The 10,480-nt window shown below is 52.3% G+C and overlaps 1 protein-coding gene across 1 annotated transcript; it reads right to left on the reverse strand.

Annotated features, from left to right (window-relative positions):
- Nucleotides 1-251: 251 nt before the first annotated feature.
- LOC137309876 (uncharacterized) lies at nucleotides 252-4,040 on the reverse strand. The gene is made up of 3 exons (XM_067977891.1): nucleotides 3,731-4,040; nucleotides 1,432-1,591; nucleotides 252-1,282 (listed from the first exon to the last, which is right to left on the reverse strand). The coding sequence occupies exons 1-3, from the start codon at nucleotides 3,959-3,961 to the stop codon at nucleotides 423-425; spliced, it is 1,251 nt and encodes a 416-aa protein (XP_067833992.1). The 5' UTR covers nucleotides 3,962-4,040; the 3' UTR covers nucleotides 252-422.
- Nucleotides 4,041-10,480: the final 6,440 nt, after the last annotated feature.

A 10,480-nucleotide genomic window follows, 5' to 3' on the forward strand; every position in this document is an offset into this window, starting at 1 on the left:
CGAAGATGAGGATGGGGCAGAAGTGGAAGGGCAACCTCATTATCCTCAGCGATACATCTCCAAGAACAACTAATGGAACAGGACTTCACCTGAACTCCTCCTTCCTCCAGACCCCAGATTCCCCCAACCATCTCTACCAGTCCTTCAACCTTCCAATAAAGTACTTCCAACCACAGACCAGCACTGACGTCCATGACACCTGACATTGCAGTATTAGTTACAACGCAGACACCCAGCAAACAAAGTCAGAATTGCAATCGGTTTAACATTTTAATGATTTGTACAAATACCATGAACCAACATTATCGCTCAGGTATCAACCCACACTGCCTTTCTTAAGAGATCTCTTTGCTACTCTAGTGCTCCTACAGGGTGCTCCACTTGTGGCTTCAGCATGGTGGGGGAGTGGGGGGGATGAAAGGCTACTGTGGCTCAGTCAGGGCTTGAGATGCTCGTTGTCGGCGATCTCTAAGAGCTCGAGTGCGAGATGGCCTGGCTGCAGACTGCAGTATCTCTGCTGCCACCGGAGCAGTCTGGTCGAGTGGTTGAAGATGTGGTGAGGGAGCAGACGTGCTGTGGTTCTGATAGAGGGCAGCATGTGCCAGTCCCATTGCGCCATTGTCACTCCCACGTAGCCATGACTCAGTACTGCCACTGACTTGTGGGAGAGCAGACTGTAGGAGGTCTGTGACACGACTGAAGCCCTTATCAATACGTCCCCCAAGCCTTTCCAAGCCAGAGGAGACGGTGCAGGCCAGAGCCTGAATGGCACCAGTCTGAGCTTCGATCAATGATGCCAGTGCAGGTGCCACAGGCTCCTGAACAGAGGGTCTCACTGCAGCGTCCATAGAGCTGACCACACGCTCCATGGTAGACTGCAGAGTGGTGATGCCTTGCGCCACGACACCACACAATATGGAAGCGGACTCCTCCATACTCTCAGACAGGGTGAGGCAGCTCCTAGGCAGACTGTCCAATGCCTCGAGCAACTGATGATGTTCATGGAAGATCTTTCTTTTAAAGGCTGGGCCATTGAAATCTGCATCTTTGTCTTCTTCGGCATAGCTGGGACCTGAGCTCGCCCTTCGGCCATCCGTCTCCCGCACTGTCCTTTCCACTATGGCCAGCTCCTGCTCACTATTGTTGAACTGACCATCTCTCTCACCGCACATGCTGATTTCTGTGCTGGTGTATTGGAAGGATGGAGCTGGTGATGGAGTATCTTCTGTACGGTGGTCCCCCTCCATCTCTTGCACAGCAGGGTCCAAGTAATGGGATAGATCTGGAAAAAGGGGAGAGGGACAAGGGTCAGTGAGTACTGGGAAGGTTAGGCAGTGGCAGATTAGTGGCAGCACAATGCAGCTCCAGGTTACCACACTGCCTGTGTGATTGCTTAAGGAAAGAGAGGATATAAGAGAAATAGGCAGATACCCTGCTGTACTCGGCCTCGAGCCTTGCCAGTCTCGATGCTTCTCCGACTGTTTGGCCCAATGATGTCCAGGGCTTCCTGCTCCATCTGGGTGAGATCCAGAATGGAGTTTACCTGTTCCCCACTGCTGGTCCTCTTCCTTGTTTTGTGTGCCAGCTTCTCCTGCCAAAAGAGTGGGAGTGAGTTAGTGTTTGGTTGTTGTAACGGGCTGTGCAGATGTGTGAGGCTGCTCCATCCGTACGGATGCAGCAAGTTGCGAGCAGGACGGGAGGTGGTCATGTGCCCAGAACTCCCCCTCCCCCTCGATGTCATCCCTCCTCTCCGACTCCCCCCACCGATCCATTCACCGTCCCCCCATGATCTCATCCCTCCTCTCTGACTCCCCCCCGATCTATTCACCGTCCCCCCATGATCTCATCCCTCCTCTCCGACTCCCCCCACCGATCCATTCACCGTCCCCCCATGATCTCATCCCTCCTCTCCGACTCCCCCCACCGATCCATTCACCGTCCCCCCATGATCTCATCCCTCCTCTCCGACTCCCCCCACCGATCCATTCACCGTCCCCCCATGATCTCATCCCTCCTCTCCGACTCCCCCCACCGATCCATTCACCGTCCCCCCATGATCTCATCCCTCCTCTCTGACTCCCCCCCGATCTATTCACCATCCCCCCGTGATCTCATCCCTCCTCTCCGACTCCCCCCCGATCTATTCACCACCCCCCCCCCCGTGATCTCATCCCTCCTCTCCGACTCCCCCCCGATCTATTCACCATCCCCCCGTGATCTCATCCCTCCTCTCCGACTCCCCCCCGATCTATTCACCACCCCCCCCCCCGTGATCTCATCCCTCCTCTCCGACTCCCCCCCGATCTATTCACCATCCCCCCGTGATCTCATCCCTCCTCTCCGACTCTCCGCCCCGATCTATTCACCACCCCCCCCCCCCCCGTGATCTCATCCCTCCTCTCCGACTCTCCCCCGATCTATTCACCACCCCCCCCCGATCTATTCACCACCCCCCCCCCGATCTATTCACCACCCCCCCCCCGATCTATTCACCACCCCCCCCCCGATCTATTCACCACCCCCCCGTGATCTCATCCCTCCTCTCCGACTCCCCCCACCCCCCCGATCTATTCACCACCCCCCCGTGATCTCATCCCTCCTCTCCGACTCCCTCCCCCCCAGATCTATTCACCACCCCCCCGTGATCTCATCCCTCCTCTCCGACTCCCTCCCCCCCAGATCTATTCACCACCCCCCTGTTAGCTGTAAACATCGATCACCTGGTCTCCACATTATAAAAAGGATATAGAGGCACCGTCGGTGTAAAAAAGATTTTGAAGAATGATACCAGAAATGAGAGTTATAATGAGAGGTATATGAGGAAAGATTGAACAGGCTGGGGCTCTTTTCTCTAAAGAGAAGGCTGAGAGGTGACCTGATAGTGGGGTTTAAAATTATGAAGTAGTTTGATAGGGTAAACGTGGAGAAGATGTTTCCACTTGTGGGGAGTCCAAAACTAGGGACCATGACTGTAATATAGTCACCAATAAATCCAATACGGAATTCAGGAGAAACTTTTTTACCCAGAGAGTGGTGAGAATGTGGAACTCACTACCACAAGGAGTAATTGAAGCAATGAGGATAGATGCATTTAAGGGAAGCTAGATAAACATGAGGGGAAAAGGAATTGAAGGTTATGCTGACAGAGTGAGATGATGACGGGAGGGAGGAGGCTCCTGTTGGGCATAAACAGCAGTTGGGCCGAATGGCCCGTTTCTGTGCTGTAAACTCCATGTAATTCAATGCAAGAGTGAAGAACTTTCCAGTTGTTGCAGGTCCAAGCTGGTTGTGGCTGTTGTGTCAGGGATTTGCGGGAGCGGGGTGCGAGGGCGGGACGAGGGTTGGAGTGAGGAGTGTGTGGTGAGGGTGAGGGTTAGGGTTGGAGTGTGTGGTGAGGGTTGGAGTGTGTGGTGAGGGTTGGAGTGTGTGGTGAGGGTTGGAGTGTGTGGTGAGGGTGAGGGTTGGAGTGAGGAGTGTGTGGTGAGGGTGAGGGTTAGGGTTGGAGTGTGTGGTGAGGGTTGGAGTGAGGAGTGTGTGGTGAGGGTGAGGGTTGGAGTGAGGAGTGTGTGGTGAGGGTGAGGGTTGGAGTGAGGAGTGTGTGGTGAGGGTGAGGGTTGGAGTGAGGAGTGTGTGGTGAGGGTAAGGGTTGGAGTGAGGAGTGTGTGGTGAGGGTGAGGGTTGGAGTGAGGAGTGTGGTGAGGGTGAGGTTGACCCCGACAGTCCCGCTCACCTTGGCCGTCCAGGTCAGGCCGTTGAACTTCTTGCGACACTGGAGCCAAGTCTTGGGGACCTCGCTCCGGGAGTTCACACTGAGAGCGACGTCCATCCAGGCCTGGTGCACCGTCTCCCGGGGCACACTGCGGCCCTCCGAGGGGAACAACAGCTCCCGGCGGGCCCGCACCTGCTCCAACAACACCTCCACCGCCGTGTCACTGAAGCGGGGGGTCCGGGGCTCCGCCATCACCGGGGAATCAGAGAAAATCAAACAAAACCGTCCGACCGACAGACTCCCGCCCCCCGCCCCCCGCCGGAACTCCCGCCCTCCGATACACAACCAATGAGAGGGGGAGAGGCCCGTCCATCAGAGTCACTGGGGCCAATCACTGATCAGCCCCGCCCCGCGCGTCCGCCAGTACGAGGTGCGCCCGCGGTGAAAATGGCGCGTCTGTCCGGCCGGCCCGCGGGTCCCGGTGGTGATCGGGCGGCCCCCGGTTGGGCAATGGGTCTTTCTGCAGAGTCCGGTAGCTGAAGCGAGGCCGCTTTTGGTGCGAGCGTTTCCCCGGGGGGAGGAGGAGGAGGAGGAGGAGCCGGGCAGATTATTGGAGGTGATTTATTCACAACTTAGTGCAGGCTGGGCTACTCGGCAATATCGGCATGGACCAAAGACTGAGTAACGAGAGGGGTCAGGACATGGGGGGGGGGGGGGGGGGGGAGGAGGAGAACAGGGATCATACAGCAGGTCCCAGTACATCACACAGTGAACATCAGAACAGGGATCATACAGCAGGTCCCAGTACATCACACACTGAACATCAGAACAGGGATCATACAGCAGGTCCCAGCACAACATGGACTGAACATCAGAACAGGGATCATACAGCAGGTCCCAGTACATCACACAGTGAACATCAGAACAGGGATCATACAGCAGGTCCCAGCACATCACACAGTGAACATCAGAACAGGGATCATACAGCAGGTCCCAGCACAACACACACTGAACATCAGAACAGGGATCATACAGCAGGTCCCAGCACATCACACACTGAACATCAGAACAGGGATCATACAGCAGGTCCCAGTACATCACATACTGAACATCAGAACAGGGATCATACAGCAGGTCCCAGCACAACATGGACTGAACATCAGAACAGGGATCATACAGCAGGTCCCAGCACATCACACACTGAACATCAGAACAGGGATCATACAGCAGGTCCCAGCACAACATGGACTGAACATCAGAACAGGGATCATACAGCAGGTCCCAGTACATCACACACTGAACATCAGAACAGGGATCATACAGCAGGTCCCAGTACATCACACACTGAACATCAGAACAGGGATCATACAGCAGGTCCCAGCACATCACACAGTGAACATCAGAACAGGGATCATACAGCAGGTCCCAGCACATCACACAGTGAACATCAGAACAGGGATCATACAGCAGGTCCCAGCACAACATGGACTGAACATCAGAACAGGGATCATACAGCAGGTCCCAGCACAACATGGACTGAACATCAGAACAGGGATCATACAGCAGGTCCCAGCACAACATGGACTGAACATCAGAACAGGGATCATACAGCAGGTCCCAGCACATCACACAGTGAACATCAGAACAGGGATCATACAGCAGGTCCCAGTACATCACACACTGAACATCAGAACAGGGATCATACAGCAGGTCCCAGTACATCACACAGTGAACATCAGAACAGGGATCATACAGCAGGTCCCAGTACATCACACAGTGAACATCAGAACAGGGATCATACAGCAGGTCCCAGCACAACATGGACTGAACATCAGAACAGGGATCATACAGCAGGTCCCAGCACATCACACACTGAACATCAGAACAGGGATCATACAGCAGGTCCCAGTACATCACACAGTGAACATCAGAACAGGGATCATACAGCAGGTCCCAGTACATCACACACTGAACATCAGAACAGGGATCATACAGCAGGTCCCAGTACATCACACACTGAACATCAGAACAGGGATCATACAGCAGGTCCCAGTACATCACACACTGAACATCAGAACAGGGATCATACAGCAGGTCCCAGCACATCACACACTGAACATCAGAACAGGGATCATACAGCAGGTCCCATTACATCACAGACTGAACATCAGAACAGGGATCATACAGCAGGTCCCAGGACATCACACAGTGAACATCAGAACAGGGATCATACAGCAGGTCCCAGCACATCACACACTGAACATCAGAACAGGGATCATACAGCAGGTCCCAGTACATCACACACTGAACATCAGAACAGGGATCATACAGCAGGTCCCAGCACAACATGGACTGAACATCAGAACAGGGATCATACAGCAGGTCCCAGCACATCACACACTGAACATCAGAACAGGGATCATACAGCAGGTCCCAGCACAACATGGACTGAACATCAGAACAGGGATCATACAGCAGGTCCCAGCACATCACACACTGAACATCAGAACAGGGATCATACAGCAGGTCCCAGCACAACATGGACTGAACATCAGAACAGGGATCATACAGCAGGTCCCAGTACATCACACACTGAACATCAGAACAGGGATCATACAGCAGGTCCCAGCACAACATGGACTGAACATCAGAACAGGGATCATACAGCAGGTCCCAGCACATCACACAGTGAACATCAGAACAGGGATCATACAGCAGGTCCCAGTACATCACACAGTGAACATCAGAACAGGGATCATACAGCAGGTCCCAGTACATCACACAGTGAACATCAGAACAGGGATCATACAGCAGGTCCCAGCACAACATGGACTGAACATCAGAACAGGGATCATACAGCAGGTCCCAGCACAACATGGACTGAACATCAGAACAGGGATCATACAGCAGGTCCCAGCACATCACACAGTGAACATCAGAACAGGGATCATACAGCAGGTCCCAGCACATCACACAGTGAACATCAGAACAGGGATCATACAGCAGGTCCCAGCACAACATGGACTGAACATCAGAACAGGGATCATACAGCAGGTCCCAGCACAACATGGACTGAACATCAGAACAGGGATCATACAGCAGGTCCCAGCACAACATGGACTGAACATCAGAACAGGGATCATACAGCAGGTCCCAGCACATCACACAGTGAACATCAGAACAGGGATCATACAGCAGGTCCCAGCACAACATGGACTGAACATCAGAACAGGGATCATACAGCAGGTCCCAGTACATCACACACTGAACATCAGAACAGGGATCATACAGCAGGTCCCAGCACAACATGGACTGAACATCAGAACAGGGATCATACAGCAGGTCCCAGCACATCACACAGTGAACATCAGAACAGGGATCATACAGCAGGTCCCAGCACATCACACAGTGAACATCAGAACAGGGATCATACAGCAGGTCCCAGCACAACATGGACTGAACATCAGAACAGGGATCATACAGCAGGTCCCAGCACAACATGGACTGAACATCAGAACAGGGATCATACAGCAGGTCCCAGCACAACATGGACTGAACATCAGAACAGGGATCATACAGCAGGTCCCAGCACATCACACAGTGAACATCAGAACAGGGATCATACAGCAGGTCCCAGTACATCACACACTGAACATCAGAACAGGGATCATACAGCAGGTCCCAGTACATCACACAGTGAACATCAGAACAGGGATCATACAGCAGGTCCCAGTACATCACACAGTGAACATCAGAACAGGGATCATACAGCAGGTCCCAGCACAACATGGACTGAACATCAGAACAGGGATCATACAGCAGGTCCCAGCACATCACACACTGAACATCAGAACAGGGATCATACAGCAGGTCCCAGTACATCACACAGTGAACATCAGAACAGGGATCATACAGCAGGTCCCAGTACATCACACACTGAACATCAGAACAGGGATCATACAGCAGGTCCCAGTACATCACACACTGAACATCAGAACAGGGATCATACAGCAGGTCCCAGCACATCACACACTGAACATCAGAACAGGGATCATGCAGCAGGTCCCAGTACATCACACACTGAACATCAGAACAGGGATCATACAGCAGGTCCCAGCACAACATGGACTGAACATCAGAACAGGGATCATACAGCAGGTCCCAGCACATCACACACTGAACATCAGAACAGGGATCATACAGCAGGTCCCAGTACATCACAGACTGAACATCAGAACAGGGATCATACAGCAGGTCCCAGTACATCACACACTGAACATCAGAACAGGGATCATACAGCAGGTCCCAGCACAACATGGACTGAACATCAGAACAGGGATCATACAGCAGGTCCCAGCACATCACACACTGAACATCAGAACAGGGATCATACAGCAGGTCCCAGTCAATCACAGACTGAACATCAGAACAGGGATCATACAGCAGGTCCCAGTACATCACAGACTGAACATCAGAACAGGGATCATACAGCAGGTCCCAGTACATCACACACTGAACATCAGAACAGGGATCATACAGCAGGTCCCAGTACATCACACACTGAACATCAGAACAGGGATCATACAGCAGGTCCCAGCACATCACACACTGAACATCAGAACAGGGATCATACAGCAGGTCCCAGTACATCACAGACTGAACATCAGAACAGGGATCATACAGCAGGTCCCAGTACATCACAGACTGAACATCAGAACAGGGATCATACAGCAGGTCCCAGTACATCACACAGTGAACATCAGAACAGGGATCATACAGCAGGTCCCAGCACAACATGGACTGAACATCAGAACAGGGTTCACACAGCAGGTCCCAGTACAACATGGACTGAACATCAGAACAGGGATCATACAGCAGGTCCCAGCACAACATGGACTGAACATCAGAACAGGGATCATACAGCAGGTCCCAGTACATCACAGACTGAACATCAGAACAGGGATCATACAGCAGGTCCCAGTACATCACACACTGAACATCAGAACAGGGATCATACAGCAGGTCCCAGCACAACATGGACTGAACATCAGAACAGGGATCATACAGCAGGTCCCAGCACATCACACACTGAACATCAGAACAGGGATCATACAGCAGGTCCCAGCACATCACACAGTGAACATCAGAACAGGGATCATACAGCAGGTCCCAGCACATCACACAGTGAACATCAGAACAGGGATCATACAGCAGGTCCCAGCACAACATGGACTGAACATCAGAACAGGGATCATACAGCAGGTCCCAGCACAACATGGACTGAACATCAGAACAGGGATCATACAGCAGGTCCCAGCACAACATGGACTGAACATCAGAACAGGGATCATACAGCAGGTCCCAGCACATCACACAGTGAACATCAGAACAGGGATCATACAGCAGGTCCCAGTACATCACACACTGAACATCAGAACAGGGATCATACAGCAGGTCCCAGTACATCACACAGTGAACATCAGAACAGGGATCATACAGCAGGTCCCAGTACATCACACAGTGAACATCAGAACAGGGATCATACAGCAGGTCCCAGCACAACATGGACTGAACATCAGAACAGGGATCATACAGCAGGTCCCAGCACATCACACACTGAACATCAGAACAGGGATCATACAGCAGGTCCCAGTACATCACACAGTGAACATCAGAACAGGGATCATACAGCAGGTCCCAGTACATCACACACTGAACATCAGAACAGGGATCATACAGCAGGTCCCAGTACATCACACACTGAACATCAGAACAGGGATCATACAGCAGGTCCCAGCACATCACACACTGAACATCAGAACAGGGATCATGCAGCAGGTCCCAGTACATCACACACTGAACATCAGAACTGGGATCATACAGCAGGTCCCAGCACAACATGGACTGAACATCAGAACAGGGATCATACAGCAGGTCCCAGCACATCACACACTGAACATCAGAACAGGGATCATACAGCAGGTCCCAGTACATCACAGACTGAACATCAGAACAGGGATCATACAGCAGGTCCCAGTACATCACACACTGAACATCAGAACAGGGATCATACAGCAGGTCCCAGCACAACATGGACTGAACATCAGAACAGGGATCATACAGCAGGTCCCAGCACATCACACACTGAACATCAGAACAGGGATCATACAGCAGGTCCCAGTACATCACAGACTGAACATCAGAACAGGGATCAAACAGCAGGTCCCAGTACATCACAGACTGAACATCAGAACAGGGATCATACAGCAGGTCCCAGTACATCACACACTGAACATCAGAACAGGGATCATACAGCAGGTCCCAGTACATCACACACTGAACATCAGAACAGGGATCATACAGCAGGTCCCAGCACATCACACACTGAACATCAGAACAGGGATCATACAGCAGGTCCCAGTACATCACAGACTGAACATCAGAACAGGGATCATACAGCAGGTCCCAGCACATCACACACTGAACATCAGAACAGGGATCATACAGCAGGTCCCAGTACATCACAGACTGAACATCAGAACAGGGATCATACAGCAGGTCCCAGTACATCACAGACTGAACATCAGAACAGGGATCATACAGCAGGTCCCAGTACATCACACAGTGAACATCAGAACAGGGATCATACAGCAGGTCCCAGCACAACATGGACTGAACATCAGAACAGGGTTCACACAGCAGGTCCCAGTACAACATGGACTGAACATCAGAACAGGGATCATACAGCAGGTCCCAGCACAACATGGACTG

Source organism: Heptranchias perlo, unplaced genomic scaffold (genome assembly GCF_035084215.1).
Source record: "Heptranchias perlo isolate sHepPer1 unplaced genomic scaffold, sHepPer1.hap1 HAP1_SCAFFOLD_188, whole genome shotgun sequence".
Lineage (NCBI taxonomy): Eukaryota > Metazoa > Chordata > Chondrichthyes > Hexanchiformes > Hexanchidae > Heptranchias > Heptranchias perlo.

Excerpts from the sequence above, each read along its gene's own strand:
- LOC137309876 (XM_067977891.1), bottom strand. The coding sequence starts at position 3,961 with ATGGCGGAGCCCCGGACCCCCCGCTTCAGTGACACGGCGGTGGAGGTG. Across the intron at positions 1,592-3,730 it reads GCCTGACCTGGACGGCCAAG|GAGAAGCTGGCACACAAAAC; the intron begins GTGAGCGGGACT and ends CTCTTTTGGCAG. Across the intron at positions 1,283-1,431 it reads TCGAGGCCGAGTACAGCAGG|ATCTATCCCATTACTTGGAC; the intron begins GTATCTGCCTAT and ends CCCTTTTTCCAG.